A 20,570-nucleotide genomic window follows, 5' to 3' on the forward strand; every position below is an offset into this window, starting at 1 on the left:
TAAAATTTTGTCTCCAAGCACATTTTAATATAGATTAAACATCTAACGGTTTGGATCGGCCGTTTGAACTTCGGAAGTTGGAGAACCCAATCGTTTGTTCCTGAGCCCAGGAACAAACGATTTGAGCTTAGCCACTCTCTCTATATATATATATAGAGATGGGCTATGGTGCATTGCAATGCATAGGCCATTGTGTGCATTGGACCATAAATCACCGATTCAAAGTCCAAATGACTGATCCAAACCGTTCATCTTGTTCTCCATATTAATATGTGGTTGGAGACCAAATTTTACATTTTTTGGAATTTTTTTACTATTTATTAAGCCACTTTGAAAATCGCTGATCCAACGGTGACTGTTTGGAACAGTAAAATCAGAAGCCACCGTTGGATCAGCGATTTTCAAAGTGGCTTAATAAATAGTAAAAAAATTTCAAAAAATGTAAAATTTGGTCTCCAACCACATATTAATATGGAGAACAAGATGAACGGTTTGGATCGGTCATTTGGACTTTGAATCGGTGATTTATGGTCCAATGCACACCATGGCCTATGCATTGCAATGCACCATAGCCCATCTCTATATATATATATATATATATAGAGAGAGAGAGAGAGAGTAAGGCTAGCTACCATGCTTTGCAAATTAAAGTGGGTGTTTTAATTTGCGCTCATATCTCTAGTTTCAAATTTCAAATAGTCAATCTAAACTTCTCAATATATTTTTCATATTGAAATGTGCTTGGAAATCAAATTTTATATTTTTTTTGAAAATTGTTTACTATCTTTTTAAAAAAATTCAAAATTATTATTTTTCATTAAATAAAAAAATAATAAAAAATTCAAAAAAACACTGATTTTGACATAACCCCATCCTAGTGGGCGTCGTTATAGAAAGAGCAATAAGCATGGACCACCTGTAAGTGGCTTGAAAGATGAAATGTTGTTAATAATTGAAGTGGTAGAGAATATTTCACAACTTTTGCGTACAAAACAATCAATCAATATGTCCATAATTGCATCAACATTTCTTCGCATGCTTTGATGGTGTGATATATAGATGCTGATTTTGTACTATAATTTATTTATTTTTAAAAGAATTATTTGCTGGTACAGTGGCCTGCCACTTCTTCGGCAACCTGCTATGGTAACACTCCAATTTTACATAAATATTATATAAATAAATAAATTTAAAGAGGAAGGCTCAAATGCTTGATTGATCTAGTACTCTAATCATGTTTCATGTTATTTTCTTTATTTTTAAAGTTTAAAGAGTCAATCAGAACCACTTAATATGATCTTCATATTAAAAAATGCTTAGAGACCAAATTTTATAATTTTTTGACATGTTTTACTATTTTTTAGATAGATACAAAATTATTGTTTTTGGATGGTCCAGAATCTTCTAAAAAATAGTGATTTTGTACATATCTAAAAAATTGTAAAAAAATATTCAAAATATATAAAAATTTTCAAGCACGCTTTATATAGAGATCACATTAAGTGGTTCGGAACAACTATTTGAACTTTGAAAACATAAAAAGAAACACAGGGTATGATTAGAGTACTAGATCAATGGAGCATTTGAGCCCTCCTCAAATTTAAAATAGAAAAATAGATATTGCACAGATAGCTAAATATTTGATAAGGAAAGAACGGGAAAATAAACTCATAATGCGGTCAGAATTTATCCGAACCGTTCGATCCGATGTCCTACCTGTAATCCATACATACAGTTGGGATCACAATCCACATAACTGACGGCAAATGGGTTATTTCTCTACTTGGTATACATAAATGTCACCATGTATATGTCAAAAGTAGAAAAATAATTCGTTGCCCTCGGAAAATTAAAGCATAATAAAGATGTAAAAAATGAAGACAATTAAACTTTTCTCTGTAAATATTAATATTTTTCAAAGTAATAAGAATAAAAATGTATTCATTAATAACACAATTATTAGAAATGAAGGGAGGAGTAATTAAGGGGCATTATGCCACATTTTTATCATGACATATGACAATTGATCTTAATTTGTTTTCTTCTTATTGTCCTTTCAAAGCTAATTCTTCATGGATTAATAATAATAACAATAACAATAATATCTAATGAAGATTGAATTTAATAGCTTCTTAGCCACATGTCATATATATCAAGATATTTAATTTTGTTAGTTGCCGTCTATAAGCCCATTATTTTTATTTTTTTAAAGTTGGTATCATGTTAGATCACTATCTGCGTTTGCATGAGCAACACTATCTATAGGATTATTAAAAGTAAAAATAAAACATAAAAAATAGTAAATTTGGTCGGTCTACATAGCATTAAACTAAGGGCTCTCCCTTGACCGTGATTATTTTATCAATTTAACAATTGTGAATTAATTTTTGTTACAATATATGATTAAGATATTATCCTCCATAAATATTTAAGGTTGGATGGATTGAGTCTCATTTTTATCTTACAAAATATAACGATACAATTAAAAATTATACTCAATAAAATTTAAATGAATAAAGTAAATTTAATTATTATAAAGTTATGGACATATATATAATCTAACAATCAAAAGTCATGCAATTTAAATAAAGTTTGATTATTCATGTCACTTGATTTATTTACAAAATATATATTAGATTTTATCACATATTTTAATTATCCACATGGTATCAAAACATTTTTGCCATCGCCCCTTTACCATCGGATGTGCTTCCGCACAGATGGTGTACGTCACGAGTGGCAGCGCTGTAATTACTTTGAACTTTTTACCAACTGTTGGGTCTAACCAACCGATGGTGGTGATGGGTCCACCTTTGCCACCTGTTAGTTATATGAGCAGTTAGTGTTGGATAGATCAACGCCAACTGTTTTACTGTATTGAACAAATGGTGATGTTCTAAATTTCGAATTTTAACCTAAGTCCCAACTTTTTATTTGCCTTGCTCCCTCTCTCCACTGCCCTCTCCCTCCGCTGCCCCAAATTTTTCAGATCTCCTCTCTCTCACTCACTCAATATGCCGCTCTAAATTTCTAGGTCAAACACTGCTGAATCCTCTCTTTTCCCAAGTGGTCACTCGGTCTCAAATCTCTCCCCTACCGCCATTGCTAGGGTTTCGGTGTTGAGGTTTTTGCCTCGATTTGCCACAAATGATTCATTTTATGACCTATCCTCGCACTACTAGAATTCTAACTTATTGCATGCCTTGAAAAATAGCTTGTTGCAAGGCGATACCCTTGCAACAAGCCCGAAAACACTTGTTGCATGCGTTTACCCTTGCAACTATGCCCTTGTAACAACTTCCCTCACAACTGCTAAGTAGTTGCAAGGACTCCCTTGCAATAGACTTGTTGCAAGCCTATACCCTTGCAACAAGGACGCATGCAACTACTTTCAGAGTTGACCCCGTTTTTAGTATTTGCAAGGGGAGGCAGCATGGGTCCCACCTGACTATATGCAAGGCTAACAATCGTGGGTCCTACTAGACTATATGCAAGGCTAACACCCGTGGGTCCCACTTGACTATATGCAAGGCAAGAGAATATGGGTCCCACTTGACTATTAGCATAGGAAGATTATTAGCTTATTGCATGGGTGATTATTGACATGTTTTGAATGCAGTTCATACTATTTGCATGGAAATACCAACGTATATAATAACAGAAAATAGCTGAAAATTAGCATGCTCCAATTCTGCAATCCTCCCTCTCTGTACCAATCTGGTACCAACCCAGTAATTTTTTACAATTCCTAGTTTCTCATTCATCAACATTCACATAAAACACATCGAAACATAAATATAAAGCAACTAATAATCATTGACCAACATAGTATAGTCATCTTACATTGAACCAAAAATATAAAAAGAAGTAGAACAACATCATTGATTATAAAAGAGTTAGCTTCTAAATATACCCAAAATGTGCCCACCTATCAAGCATTAACAAAATAAACTCACCCCCTATGAGTTAACAAAATATACCCACCATATAACCAAAATACTTTACCCTAAATATCGACAACCCTACTAGACATCCCTGGTTCATGTCGAAGTTGGATTTGCCCACCAATTGAACATTGCAGCATCATTACTTGCAATTTTTTGTCTGTCTTGAGAAGTCAGTAGTGCTTGGAATGACACTTCTGGATTTAGTTGTTGGTTATGTAAACCAAATTGTGATGTTATAGCATATTCTTTTATAAAAATTAATTATGTTGTACACACTGTTCTTTGAGCTAGTTTTGGTACATTTAAGGAGTATATATAGAAGGGTCCCTTGTCAGTTCAATTTTGAAACCAGTGATAGTACTAATTTATGGTACATATGTGTTGTGTTTAAATGTCTACGAGTAATAATTTAAGTGAAAAGCACATTAACATACAAATACACATAAATATGCACTTGTCTTGAAGACGTAGATTTGGATATAAGGGCTCCACCATTATAATAACTACGAATTTATCCTAGTTTCATAAAATGAAAATGCACTTGCCTTGAAGAACTGCATCATCCAAGACATGAAATTGCACTTGCTTGTGGTCCCACTTTGAAAATAGGTATATTATTCGGATCCTATCATATTCCTACAAAATAGAAAATACTTTTAGCAATTTATATATAGTATAAAAATAACAACTATTATTTTTTTAGAGATTTTTTTAATGTTACTACCCCTCTTAAAATGAAAGTAGGGAGAATGAGTCTGACTAAAATTGTGATAATCTTCCCACTATTTTTCAAATTTTGATTTTTCTTTTGTCCAAACTAACATAACTAAACACTTCAAACTTTCCCTTTGTTATGTTTTCTCCAACTTTTTGGTAACCTCTGTATCAAAAACAATTTGATACTCAATGAGGACCAATGATGGGCATTTAATTTGCAAAAAGGTAATAGGTTAATAGGCAATACCTATATCCACTTTTTGGAGTCAATTTAATCTTTAATTTCTCCTATAGGAAGAGCAAAGAAAACGCGAGTTGTATCTCTAACTGCTCTGATATCTGAATCAAGCACAAGCACAAGCACAAATTATAAAACAGACAAGAAATTCAGTTTTTTTTTTTTTAAATGTTTTGGTTCAGTTTTAGTTTATTTAGCAATAGCATGATGTTATCCATTCATTTAATTTCACTAGTAGTTTTGCATCAATCAAGAATAAGCCAATTTCCCATTTACTAGTAATTGCAACAACATGCTCAACTAAGGTTCCCTTGATACATGCATCATGTCAGACAATAACATTATCTATATATTAACATCTTCTGTTTACACACACTTTACCTTTCTCAGTCAACATGCAACCCCACTTTTGTTAGAGTTAGAAGAAAAGAGTTTTATACTTACCACATCAGTTTCAGTTTTTACAAGTACTATTTTGTGGACAAACATGAAATTCGAACAAAACAAAGATGATAATTTACCTCTATAAACAAGGCAATTGGGTAGAAGAGAAAAACATCAATGTCATTTTCCTTCTCTTGATGCAACCCCTCCATCAAAAAGTTCTTCTCTATTTTAGATAGGAAAAAGAAAGAGAGATTTTTATCTCTAATTAACTGGTGTTGGCAATACAAGTTGTGACAACAATGTGCTCAAAAGTACCATTTCTCAGTAATGCAATCATGAGAGCTAGTCAATGTGGTATGTTTTGCTTCTGAAATGATGTTCTTGTCAAATGTATTATCTGGAACTAAACATTTCTAATTAATGGTATGCTTTGCAGATTCATTTAATTTTCTGGTCAACAATGGAAAACCTTGTATGCTCTCTCTCTCTCTCTCTCTCTTCAATTTAAAACCTCAATGCTATCTTGACAAAATAATGCTCAAAATTACTTCAAAAACCAGAAGGTGATGAAATAGATGTCTGATGTTCAATAATTTCTCCTCGCACGTGACTATAACCACATCAGTTTCAGTTTTTCATGCCGGTAAGGTAACATTAGAAACCAATCTGTGGCAACTGGGTAGAAGAGAAAAACATATAAACAAGGCGGAGAGAGGGAGGAAGATTACCGCCATTCCAACACCATCTCTGCACCAAATTCTTATGCCTCACATGGCCGATAGCTACGTCTCTCGGTGCTGGAACCCTAGCTTTGAAGCTCTTCGAGCGCTGGATTTCATTTTGAAAAAGAAGGCGAGCGGAGTGGCTGGCCGGAGAAGAGGGGATGTAGCTGAGAGGAAGTGGGGTGTGGTGTAGGGAGCGGCTGATTGGGGCCTGACAAGAAATGGCTGGGCGTGGGATCTAAGGGTTTAGCGTATGAGCGGGGAACGAAAATTTTGTGACGAAATATGAGAGGGAAATTAACAAATAGGAGGGAAGGTGAAAAAATTGGGGGAAAGATGAAACTCTGGATATGAAAAACCTAAGTTTGGCGGCTGCTCAGAGAGAACGAAGGAAATGAAAAGTTAGAGGTCAATAAAAAATTCATATACTCTTAGGTAACATAATATGTGTGTTTAGATTGGACCATGTGATCATCTTTATGCACTAATACTAAAGGATCCTATGCATTATCTACCGTCGGATCTGAATAGAAATATTATGTTACCTCAGAGTTTTGAGACTCTTTACTCACAACTATCAAAATGAATAAATCAAGACCATTCTTTACTTATCGGACGGCATAGAAGTTTGATATATATACTAACCACCCAATGTATGTACAGCAGTACGTATAAAAAAAAGTCAAAATTTTTATTTTTATTTTTTTTATATTTCATATGGTCAAATAATAATTATACATGACATTTTTATAAACTTTCATCATTATATGTCCCTTCAAATTAAGAAAGTATTTTTCGGACCGTTCATTTTCATGTGAAAAATTAACGGTCGATCTGCAATAAAATCATTCCAAATCTGTTTTAAAATGATCAAGGAAGAACATTGAACGTGACCAATATAAAAGTTTGGAAATTTTATTACCTATGAGTTTTGATCCAACACAAAATGTTTATGGCCATACGATGCTTCGATTTTCGATCAACTAGATGGATGGGTAAATAAATACATAATTTGATCAAACTTGAGTACAAGACAATAAATATAGTGCTCTTTAATTTAAACGGTTCCGATCAACTAAAAGACAATATATTTTCGTGCGTCTTCATTAACTCATGAAGCAAGAGTTTATGTTTCATATTTATACATAGAAGATGTGAGTCATATATGCAACATGTATGTAATACTATATAATGTAATGTGTCAAAACTATTTAATGAAGCAATAAACATGTCATAACATTAATTATTACATAAATTTCATTAATATAAATTCTGTCACAAAAATATTTTCTAAAATTAAAGTGGAATCTCAATGTTAATTGACTATATTTCACTAAATATTTTGACAAGTATTGACACATGTTAGAGGGACAAACAATGATGAAATTCTATAAAGTTAATAATTATAAGTATGGTTTAGTAATAAAAACCATTAAAAAATTGAATTTTTTTCATATTATTTGTAAAATTGTAAATAGTTACATAATACAAGCTATAGTTGTAATTTCATTATTCTTTTCCCAAAATACAAGTTAAATTTATTCCACTTGTACTATAAATTTTATTTGAATTTTTTCAAATTATTTGTAAAATTGTAAATAGTTCTAGAATACAAGTTATAATTGTATTTTCATTATTTTTTTTCCCAAAATACAAGTTAAATTTATTCCACTTGTACTATAAATTTTTTTTGAGATAAGATTTTGTAATACAATTTTGTTTTTTTGAGATAAAACTTTGTATTATAAAATATCCACAAATTTTACACCTTCATACATTACATATAATTATTATTCACATAACTTTGTTTAATTTATGATTAACTATTGTAGTTTTTCAGAAAATTTTCAAATATCCATACTTTACTACAAATTTTATTTAACATAAAACTTTGTCCTACAAATTAATTTTATAATTGAAGATAAAACTTAGAATACACATCTTATTTTGGACTTCCCTCCTAGTTTTTCAAGTCACGCACTCAAGATGTTTGATGATATGCTTGAGCTAACATATCCTCACTCCTCCCTCCAAAATTTTGGCAACATATCTCCTCATTTTGGATTCCCTCCTAATTTTGGTCACTTCCCTCCACCTCTTTTAGCTACCGCCACACCATTTTGGACTCCCACCTATTTTTTTGAGAACAACGATGCATCTACTTGATCTCACATTTTCATTCAATTAGAAGGGCTTGCCATTGATCAACCTTAGAGGTGAGGCCGCACTTGATCTCAGCTTATTGGAGAAGTCTGCCTCTCTCTCTATCCATGGTATGCTCTCTCTCTCTCTCTCTCTCTCTCTATCTCTCTCTCTCGCTGTCTCACAATTTGTGTCTTACACTTCCACTATGCCACGAGGTGTTTGATGAAATGTCCCATTGAATCACGTGCATTCGTAAGTTTGAGTAAATTTTGTTGCATTGATGCATGCATTTAAAGTGTTTGACAAAATGCCTGAACCAAAAATAAATTGAAGAAATCAGCCATCATCTATGTACTCTATTTCCAAAGCCCTTAATACCAACATAGACCAAAACTCATACCAAAACCAGAGAGGCTACATATTACACACGGAGTTATAGCATGTGTTATGTAGTTACTAGTCAACTAGCCCCAATATGATTATCCTAACTCATCTTCCATTGTCCTTAAACAAAATCATTTTTGCAAATGAAAACCAAACATGTCGAAAAAAGGATAAAACAAATGGAAGGTACAAGTATCCTAATGCTTTGTTTTAACTGTATGCTAGGTGAGATGCCCAAAAGATAGGAATTTTATTTTATTTTATCCTAATGCTCAGTAAAGTCTGTCAAACAGATAGGAATTTTATTTTAATTATATTTTGTTTAACATTTTGCACAATTTTATTCAGCTATCCTAATACTAGTGAAAAAGAGGTCCACATGAACATGACTTGCAATGGAAAAAAAAAAGTGCAGCTAACTTCAAGATGGTCACTACCCTTGTTTCATTAGAGGGAACTCTTTACCAGATGCCTAAAGAGGTACATATTATTTTCAGGAGCTTTTGGTTCTTGGAACTACTTTACATCACTGGGCTATTTTGTAATTAATGCAAAAATCATTGTAAGTTAGTAAATATTATTTCTGAAGGTGAATTAGATGTTCTATTCTTGTCCTGTGATACGGTCCAATATATAAGCTTAAAATTGTGCTATCTTCTTTGCATCTCCTGTTAAGTGAAGTATTAGCTTGATTTGTATATTGATGACAAGGTCTGATTTGTATATTGATGGCAAGGTCCAATTGTGGACTGATTCAATCAGAGTTAAATTGTTGTGTTTTCTTTGAGCTATATTATGATGGACTCAACAAGGTTTTTCCAAGACGAAATGCCGGATCATTCACTTGAGGTTTCAATTGATCAAGAATTTGATTGGAATGGTATGGCCCCTCAAATAGATGAGTTTGAGCTAGTAGACGATACGATATCGCAAGGTTAGGAAGAGTTGGAGGACAACCCAATCGAGGGAGGTGACGAAGAGTTGGACATGGACCAAAGTGAGGAAGAGGAGGACAATCCAATAATCGTAAGTGACAATGAGTTTGGCATGGACCAATTAGGTGAGGATGAATTTGGTTTCTAGACCTCGATGTTTCCCATCAAGAGTTTTAATATTAGTGAATCAATATTTGTATGCGTGTTCTGTCAATTACTTTTGTATTGTTTGTACAATTTTTTTTGTTTCTCAATTGTTTTGGAATGTTTGTTCTAACTTTCAAAATTTAAGTTATCAAAATATTGAATTCTTATAAACTGTTGTTATTCATGTTGTTGTGATTTATACTAAATATATTCATTGAAAAAGGAGATATAAAATAAACAAAAATAAATTTGTCTCCAGGAATTAAACAGTTGCAAGGGTAGTCCCATGCAATTTCATGAGAACAGCCAGTCCAGCCTTTTGCATGCACATGGGGTTAGATAGTTGCATGGACCTTCAATAAAATATAATATAACTAGGGGGTTAACTAGTTGCAAGGGCATGGGGTTAAATAGTTGCATTGACCTCTAATAAAATATAGTATCTTCCATGTGGTTAAGTAATTGCAAGGCAATGATTTGGGGCTGTTGCATGGACCTCCAATAAATTATAATATCTTACCCTCGAAATGTAGTTGCAAGGGTAGATATAAAACAGTTGCATAGTTGCATATCATACATTTGCATGCGATACATGTTGCAAGGGACTACCCTTGCAACAAGTTCCAGTCCTGGTCAAACGCCATTTCTATTGCAAGGACCATCTCTACCTTGCAACAAACAGGTGCTCCCCTTGCTATAAGTTACGATTCTAGTAGTGTCGGTTGAATCTTATTCAAGATTCACGATTTGCCTTATTGTCTTCTTCTTTGCAGGGAGATACATACCCTAAGCTTGTTTTTTCTTCACCATTTACCCTTATCTTTCTCTTTCTTCTTCGTAGGGAGGTACATAATCTGAGCTTTTTTTTTACATATTTCGTTGCAAACTGGTGATTTTTTAATTGCTGAAAATTTGAGAGCAAAATTTTTATCTATTCTGTCCTCGTAAAATTATTGAACCATTGCAATATGGACCGATTTTTGTACTGGTTAAAATTATTTTCTATACTGGTAAAATTATTTACCTATTATGTGTTGGCAAAATTATTTTCTTCTCCTATTCTGTTAAAAAAGTTACTGATCTAACAAAGACTACTTCATGTTTAAATGACACAGTATGATATTTTTTATCAACTATGGGTTAAAAAATTGATTTCAATTTTGATTATCAAGCATTAACTAAAAAAAGAGAAGGTTGATGTTTTTAATTTTATTTACATTCTTTAATTTTTGGTTGCAAAAAAAAAAATAGTCGGTGTAGCCTTATGTGTGGCCCGAATTTGACTAATTTTTGTACCTATCTTAATAAATAGTAAAAAAAATCAAAAAAAATATAAAATTTGATCTGGAAGCACATTTTATTATGGAGATCATGTTGAACGGTTTGGATCGACGATTTGCAATTTGAAAATGTAAAAAATGATTGTGGTAACTTTGTGGTAACTAAAAATTGTGGTAATCGGATCCCTCCTCTCATATATATAACAATAGTAGTGTATAATTACTTATTAGTTCTCTTTTATTTTGGTTATTTGCAGTGTGATCAATCAAGAGCTGATAATCTCATGAGGAAATTTGGACCAAGCCTTAAAAAGGTATAATGATTCAAAACTTTTCATTTAGGTAAAGAAGCTTTAGTTCATGCACTTTTGGCTTTTTGAGATTTGTTCTAAACTATTTCTTTATGAAATGTTTGATACAGTTGTAAATTAGTGTACATATGCTAGTTAGATGATTCTGTGTAATTTTGATATTTTAATAATTCATTGTTATTATATTGTTGTTTAGTGACATGGTTGATATAATTTAATTAATTGTTGAATGTTATTTGTGATTATTGAATATTATTTGCTAGCAAAATTTGAGGCTAGAAACATTTTTGAGGGAAATATTAAAAAAAATTAGTATTCTAAAAATATATAAAAAATAATAATAATCAAACACCATTGGTTCATTATCAAAAACAGATGGTAAAAAGGTACTGAAAACCATGGAAAACCATGGGAAAAATACTAACACCATCGGTTGAAAAACCTTCAACCGATGGGAAAAGTACCAATGCCATCGGTTTTCAACTAATGGTATATGTACATACATTTCCTATCGGGGCGATATGCATCGGATCAAAAACAGATGGTAAAGTGCGATTTCAACTGATGGAAAAGGTTTTTTTTATAGTAGTGTATGTACTTCATGTCTAGAATTTGAAATTATATTTTATTTTTAAAAAATATCTTTAGTTTTTAGAGATTCGTGTAAACATGTTTGAAACATATAATCATCCAAAGTCAAACTTAAACTTTCAAATTGTATTGAGATTCGTGCAAATATATTGAAGACTTAATAATTTTATATGCCCCTTGAATCTAAATATTTATACTAATTTTGATACAGATCGAACGGTTTAGATCAGACTTTGAATGAGAGTTTGTCCGACAAAAACCATCCTAGTTTTTAACTAGACATGCATGCAATACTAATAATTAAAGTGGGCTTCGTTATAGAAAGAGTAATAAGCATGGACCACCTGTCAGTGGCTTGAAAGATCACCTGCTGTTAATCATTGAAGTGGGATGAATACTTCACAACTTTTTGCGTACAAGAAACAATCAATCATATATAATTTTGCGTCCATAATTGTACCAACATTTCTTCGCATGTTTTCATGGCGTGATATGCTGGTTTTGTATTATAATTTTTTTTTAAGAATTATTTGCTGGTACAGTGGTCTGCCACTTCTTCGGCAACCTGCTACGGTAACACTCCAATTTTACATAAATATTATATAAATAAATAAATTTAAAGAGGAAGGCCTCAAATGCTCTATTGATCTAGTGCTCCAATCATGTCTCATGTTATTTTTTTTGTTTTTAAAGTTCAAAGAGTTGATCGGAACCACTACTCAATATGATATTCATATTAAAATATGCTCAGAGATCAAATTTTATAATTTTTGAAAATGTTTCAGAATTTTCTTAAAAATAGTGATTTTGTACATATCTAAAAAATTGTAAAAAAAAAAAATTCAAAATGTATAAAATTTTCCAAGCACGCTTTAATATAGAGATCATATGAGAAACAATTATTTGAACTTTGAAAACATAAAAAAGAGACAAAAGTATTATTGGAGTACTAGATCAACGGAGCTTTTGAAGTTTGAACCCTCCTCAAATTTAAAATAGAAAAATAGATGTTGCACAAATAGCTAAATATTCTGTTTTGCAGGCGTTTATTTTGTTTTTACCTTTAATTTGTCCGTTGGCACTTGTCAGTTGGCAGTATAAAAAATTCTGTTTTGCACGAGTATCCCAAAGTGAGATTAAAAATTCTGTCTTTAATTCGTGTCAGATTAAAACGGACGACTCAGGTATCATTCTACAAACGCACTGGATCCAAAGAAAAGCAACGAAAACCAAAGACCGTGCTTAGTCAATAGCTAGCAGCAAGAGAGAGAGAGAGAGAGAGAGCATATAGCATGGCTCTCTGTTTCCTCCTCCTCTTCTTCCTCCTATGCTCACCTTTCTCCACCTCTTTTCCTCTTCCCAACCGCCGGGAAGTGATCACCTCTTCTCATGGCGCAGTTGCAGCAGACGACGCACGTTGTTCGGTTGCCGGTCGTGATGCATTGAAGGAAGGAGGATCAGCTGTTGATGCCGCTGTGACGGTAGCACTCTGTCTTGGTGTGGTCAGCCCGGCATCTAGCGGCCTTGGTGGCGGTGCTTTCATGATCGTGCGGCTATCAAGTGGTGAGGCTTCGGCCTTTGACATGAGAGAGACTGCTCCTCTCGCCGCTTCCCAGGTCTCAATGAATTCATATCACCTTAGTAGTTAATTAGTACCTCATTTTTTTAGTTTGAATTCGATCGTTCATAACGCTGTGCAGCATTACAGGCTTGGCCTTGATTTTGATCGGATGGTTCGAATTGAAGCTTGAACAGTGTATTACCTTAGAGGATCCAAACTTGGGTCTCAATGACACTCTTTTATCGATTTATCTAACTTGTATCATATTTGATAAGATTGGTACGAGTACGGTTTTTTTGGTTAGCTTATCGGGTACGGACCTATGTGAGGTTTTTTTTTTCATTATTATAATGGGTACAGGTATGAAAATGTTTCCAATCCGAAACGTATCATGACGCCCCTAATTATTAATTAGTTTAGTTACTTTTGAGAAAAGTTAGTTAGTTAGTTAGTTAATAAATGAAAATAATGTATGTTTGCCTTCCTCCACAGGACATGTATGCCAATAATAGTGCATCAAAATCAAGTGGGCCACTCTCAATAGCGGTACCTAGCGAGCTAGCCGGTCTTTACAAGGCATGGAAACTGTATGGAAAACTCCCTTGGGCAAGACTCGTTACGCCAGCCTACAACCTCGCGCAAAACGGCTTCCAAGTGTCCCCTTACCTCCACATGCAATTAGAGACTACCATAAATGGCGTTTTAACCGACGAGGGGCTACGGCAAGTATTTACTACAAATGGTACTTTGTTAAAAGTAGGAGACATTTGTTACAGGAAGAGACTTGCAAAAACACTTGAAAAGATTGCGAAACAAGGGCCGAGTGTGTTTTATAACGGGTCGATCGGAGCAGCATTGGTAGCGGATGTTACGAAGCGTGGTGGTATTTTGAGTATGGAGGATTTGAGAAGGTATAAGGTTAAGGTTACTACACCTTTATCTGCTGATATTATCGGATTGAAGTTTTTAACCATGCCGCCTCCCTCGGCTGGTGGCGCCGGTTTGATACTTGTAAGGTTCTTTTTTTCTTTAATATCTTTCTTCTTTTGCTGGTTCCTGTTGTTAAATTGCTTTGGTTGGTACTGTTAGTGTTTTGGCTTTTGCTTTGGTTGGTAAACTGTCAATTCAACTGCAATTGTATACAATTGACATTCAACTTGCTTAATTAGTGAAACAACCCTTAATTAGTTCCAATTGATTATCAACATGACAAAACTTTTTCCTATGAATGAAGCTATGGTAGTATGGTACTAAGCATAGCACATAATGATCCGTACTATGGATTAATATCTCTCTTTTTGAAGTCTAAACAATTGATCTTTATATAAAATTGCACCTGTAAATCAAATTTTACATTTTTTTTAATTTTTTTTTGCTATTTTTTTAGATAGGTAGAAAATCACTTGATCTAAAAATTCTAGACCATTCACAAGTAGTGATTTTCTACATTTATATAAAATAGTAAAAATTTCTAAAAAATGTAAAATATAATTTGCACATTTTCACATAGAGATCACGTTAAACGGTTCAAATCGACTATTTTTATAGTATCATAGCCTCAGTCTATCTGATATTTCTATCAATTGCAACTCCTCATTTGAAACTTCTTTTTCATATACAGGTACTGAACATACTTTCACAGTATGGAATTCCGAGTGGTGTCAGTGGCCCGCTTGGTGTGCACCGACTCATTGAAGCTCTAAAGCACTTCTTCGCAATAAAACCCAATCTAGGAGACCCCGATTTCATAAACAACTCCAAAGTTTTATCTGACATGCTCTCTCCAAAGTTTGCAGCCAAATTGAAGAAGACTATTCTTGACAACACGACATTCGGTCCCGCCTACTATGGAGACAAGTAAGTTTAAGCTATTCTTATAATTCAAAACTATGTCAGGGTTTTCTTGAAATTTTGACACAATGTAGCATGTTTCAAATGGTTCTCAAAATGGAATGCCTACAATGACACAGCAACCTGCCTGACATGACCTGTTGACCCGGTAAAATTAACATGATATGAATTGAACCCGAAAATGACCTCTTGAATGATTTCAGACATGACAGTAATAATTGCACCCAATTAGACTCTTTTTACCAAATTGATCATTAATTTAACCTCATTTGAGAAAGTATACTGGTACCAATGTTAAAGAAGCAAAATGGACAAAGAAAGGCTCAAAGAAGGGGTTAGATGGGTACCTGAAACTGAACTGGTACATTATTTGGGGTAAATTCTGGTACATAAGGTTAGTGTAAATCTAACACCATGTACCAATTTATGGTATTTCAGGTGGAATATCATAAACGAACATGGTACGAGCCACATATGTGTAGTTGATAGTGAGAGAAATGCGGTATCAATGACATCTACCGTGAATTCATATTTTGGATCACAAATACTATCATTAAGTACTGGCATTGTGTTAAATAATGAGATGGATGATTTCTCAGTACCATCAAGCAACACTAATTTTACCAGTATACCGCCACCCGCCCCGAACAACTTCATTAAACCGTTGAAACGGCCAATGTCTTCTATGGCTCCCACCATAGTTCTCAAGGTATATATCTTATTTGAAGAGAAAAAAAAATGGTTGTTACTCAAGGAACCGAAATTTTTTTCAGTTCTTTCTACTGAATTGAAATATCTATATAATCTGTCTAGAACCTTATATTATTTTAATAGTATTACTATAAATAAAAAATTCTGGATTTGTGGTTGTTGGTGTCCATTTGACTATAGTACCTGTCATTTTAATGGAACATCTTTTTTTAACAAATAATGCTCCTACTTGCTCAGCATATATAGCTGTACTGAACAACTGATAAGCTTTCCTTTTTGAGTTGTTCTAGATCCTCCATCTAGGATTTTGCAACTAATAAGAACTTTATTTATATATATATATATATATATATATATGAGGTGGGCTACGGTGAGTTGCGAAGTAAAGTGACTATTTTACTTCACGCTCATATTTTGCGATTTTAAAGTTCAAAACGTCGATCCGAACCGTTCATCTTGTTCTCCATATTGAAATGTGCTTGGAGAACAAATTTTATATTTTTTGGATTTTTTTTACTATTTATTAAGCAATTTTGAAAGTCGCTGATCTGATGGTCCAGAAAATTTTACTGTTTTTTACTGTTCACAGCAAAACAGCAATTTTAAAAAATGCTTAATAAATAGTAAAAAAATTCCAAAAAATGTAAAATTTGGTCTCCAAGCACATTTCAATATGGATTAAACATCTAACGGTTCGGATCAGTCGTTTGGACTTTCAAAATAAAAATACAGCGTGAAGTAGAAACGCGTTTTACTTCGCAACTCACCGTAGCCCATCTCTCTCTCTCTCTCTCTCTATCTATATATATATATATATATATATATATAGATAGAGAGAGAGAGAGAGATTGACTTGGGTGAGCCATGGAGTAAAACGCGTTTGTACTCCACGTCGTATTTTCATTTTGAAAGTCCAAACAACCGATCCGAACCATTAGATGTGATCTCTATATTAAAATGTGCTTTGAGACTAAATTTTACATTTTTTGGATTTTTTTTTATTATTTATTAAGCCACTTTGAAAATGGCTATTTTACTGTAAACAGTAAAAAACAGTAAAAATTTCTAAACCGCCGGATCAGTAATTTTCAAAGTGACTTAATAAATAGTAAAAAAACTCCAAAATATGTAAAATTTGGTCTCCAAGCACATTTCAATATGGAGATCGTGTTGAGCGGTTCAGATCGGTTGTTTGAATTTTCAAAATGGCTAAAATGAGCCATAGAGCACCAACATATTTTACTCCATGGCTCATTTTAGTCCAACTCTCTCTATATATAGAGAGAGTTGGGCTAAAATGAGCCATGGAGTAAAACAAATTTGTGCTCCATAGCACTATGTTTGCATTTTGAAAATTAAAACAACCGATCCGAACTGTTCAACATTATCTCCATATTGAAATGTGCTTCGAGACCAAATTTTACATTTTTGGGAATTTTTTTACTATTTATTAAGCCACTTTGAAAATCACTGATACGACAGTCCATAAATTTTTACTGTTTTTTATTGTTCACGGTAAAACAACCATTTTCAAAGTGGCTTAATAAATAGTAAAAAAATTCCAAAAAATGTAAAATTCAGTCTCCAAGCACATTTCAATATAGAGAACACGTTGAGTGGTTCGAATCGGTTGTTTAGATTTTCAAAATGAAAATATGGCGTGAAGTACAAACGCGTTTTACTCCATAGCTTACCCAATATATATATATGAGGAGGGATCAAATTACACCCTTTTTTGGTGACACCGAATTACACTCTCCATTTTCAAAGTTTTCAAATTCCAAATAGTCGATCCAAATCGTTCAACATAATAGATATGTTAAAATGTATCTGCAGATCAAATTTTACATTTTTTGGAATTTTTTTTACTATTTATTAAGTATTTAACAAAATCGCTATATTCAGACCGTTGAATTTTTGTACCCATCTTAATGAATAGTAAAAAAATTCAGAAAAATGTAAAATTTGATCTGTAAGCACATTTTTAACATATCCATCAAGTTGAACAGCTTGGATCAACTGTTTGGACTTTGTAAACATAGGGTGTAATCTGGTGTCACCAAAAAAGGATGTAATTGGATCCCTCCTCTATATATATATATATAGAGAGAGAGAGAGAGAGAGAGAGAGTGTGTGTGTGTGTGACTAATATGCATTCGGTAGCATATGGTTTGATATGCATACGGTCCAAATTTGAAATTTTAAAATCCAAAAAGTTGATCTGAACCGTTCATCTTGTTCTCCATATTAATATGTGCTTGGAGACCAAATTTTATATTTTCTGAATTTTTTTACTATTTATTAAGCTACTTTGAAAATTGCTGATCCGACGGTGGCTGCTGATATTAATATGGTTTGTTAAGCCACCGTCGGATCAACAATTATCAAAGTGGCTTAATAAATAGTAAAAAAATTCAGAAAAATGTAAAATTTTGTCTTCAAGCACATATTAATATGGAGAACAAGATTTACGGTTCAAATCGACTTTTTAGATTTTGAAATTTTAAATTTGGACCGTATGCATATCAACCCATATGCTAACGAATGCATATTAGTCACTCTCTCTATATATATATATATTATATATCATTCTAAGAAATAAAAAAGTTTTAAAGGAAATATGTATATCACTCAAAATATTGTTATTTATTTGAGTGAGGTTATGATTATATATATTACACAGCGAGGCATGCTATAGGCTAATATTTTCATTTTTAAAATACAAACATTTAAAACTTATATCAAAATGTACTTACTGCAGACAAAAATTTACATTTTAAAGGAAAAATCTATTTTTTCATATAGCTAGAAAATCACTTGATTCAAAATTCTGGACCATCCAAAAGCGATGATTTTCTACATATCTAAATTCAATAATAAAAAATTCTAAGAAAAGGACAATTTTTAGGGTTCTAAATAACTAGCTAAATTTGCACAATAGCTGCGCTAAAAAAATTTCGGACCATAAAAGCTATAGCGCTATCAACCGCTTTCCTTTTATCAGGGTTGTAAATAGCTAGCTATAACTGTTTTTATAACCTTTCCATAATGGCACGATAATCGCTATTTAGAATGTACATGTAGATCAAAATTTACTGATCTACAGGTGCATTTTTTTTGTGGAGATTGATCATGTTTAATGGATTGGATCAACTACTTGAACTTTAATAATAGAGATATAGATCTATAATCTGTAATATGCATTTTGATATTATTTGTTTTATGTGACTGGATTATAGGATGGAGAGCTAAAGGCAGCGGTAGGTGCGAGTGGTGGGGTCATGATACCAGCTGCAACATTGCAAGTGATTTTGAATCATTTTGCTCTGCAATTAGATCCCTTTTCTTCTGTATATGCTCCAAGGGTTTATCATAAGGTTTCATTTTCTACCTTATTTTTGTTTCCATTTTGCTTTTCCCTATCTAAAAATAGTAAAATACAATATATTTACTTTACAAGTGTTTTATGAAAATAAGCAAAAAAAAAAAAAAAAAGTAATGATAATAATGTATATGTCATAAGAGTGAGGCTATGGTAATATGCATATTACACCGTGGCCCAAACTATGGACTCATATTTCTATTTTTAAAGTCCAAACAATTAATCAAAACCATTCAGCATGATCTTTATATGGAAATGTGCTTGTTGACCAAATTTTACATTGTTTAGAATTTTTTTTTACTATTTTTTAAAGTAAGTAAAAAATCACTTGATTTGAAAATTCTAGATCATCCAAAAAAAGTGATTTTCCACCTATCTGGAAAAATAACAAAAGTTTCTAAATAATGTAAAATTTGGTCTGCAAGTAAATTTTCATGAAGGCATCATGTTTAACGGCTTGGATCGACTATTTGAACTTTAAATATATAGATACGGATCCATAGTACAGGTTGATCCGTAATATGCATATTACCATAGCCTCGCTCATGTCATAATATTTAAAATGCAATTGATGGCAAGATTTTTAGTGAGTAATGAAAAATGGTCAGTGCCATGTTAGTTCCATTCCAAAATTTATTGTATTGTAAACAAGTTAATCTAACAAAAATAAACAGATGATTTCTCAAAATATTAAGCACTATTTAACCTTGTTTTTCTTTTCAGCTGATACCAAATGTGGTACAATATGAGAACTGGACAACAGTAATAGGTGATCACATCGAGTTATCGTCATCGACAAGAGAAGAATTGAAGAAGAGAGGCCATGTTTTACAACAACTCACCACCGGAGGAGCGATTTCTCAGTTCATAGTTCAAAATTTTGGAGAACTCACTGCCATTAGTGACCCGAGAAAGGGCGGAGTTCCTGCAGGATTTTGAATGAAATTTTCTTCCTTTTTTTTAGGTATATATTAAATTTCAATCTTACTCAATAAATGCCACAAGTGTGTTGATTGATTTGATTCTCTTATTTGAAATAAAGGCAAACCAATCTACTATAAGTAAAAAAAATTTACATTAATTATGGATTTTTAGCTGTGTTGCTGTTTTGAATACAGGTAGAGATTATTATAGAACTAGAATTAGTGAGAGGAAATTTTCAGTTGTGGGCTTGTGAATTTTGGCCCAATTGTGAAAGCTTCAATTGTAATATAATATGAATTAGAGGTGTCAACGGTACGAAACGGATTGGGTACCTGTT

The 20,570-nt window shown here is 32.7% G+C and overlaps 1 protein-coding gene across 1 annotated transcript; it reads left to right on the forward strand.

The window, feature by feature from the left end:
• Nucleotides 1-13,011: 13,011 nt before the first annotated feature.
• Nucleotides 13,012-20,412, forward strand: LOC144560683 (glutathione hydrolase 1-like). The gene is made up of 6 exons (XM_078309932.1): nucleotides 13,012-13,420; nucleotides 13,858-14,376; nucleotides 14,987-15,222; nucleotides 15,655-15,925; nucleotides 19,167-19,304; nucleotides 20,033-20,412. Exons 1-6 carry the CDS (start codon nucleotides 13,097-13,099, stop codon nucleotides 20,246-20,248), a joined length of 1,704 nt encoding a protein of 567 aa, XP_078166058.1. The 5' UTR covers nucleotides 13,012-13,096; the 3' UTR covers nucleotides 20,249-20,412.
• Nucleotides 20,413-20,570: the final 158 nt, after the last annotated feature.

The sequence above is a fragment of the Carex rostrata genome, chromosome 10 (genome assembly GCF_964058835.1).
Source record: "Carex rostrata chromosome 10, lpCarRost1.2, whole genome shotgun sequence".
In the NCBI taxonomy this organism is placed as follows: Eukaryota; Viridiplantae; Streptophyta; class Magnoliopsida; order Poales; family Cyperaceae; genus Carex; species Carex rostrata.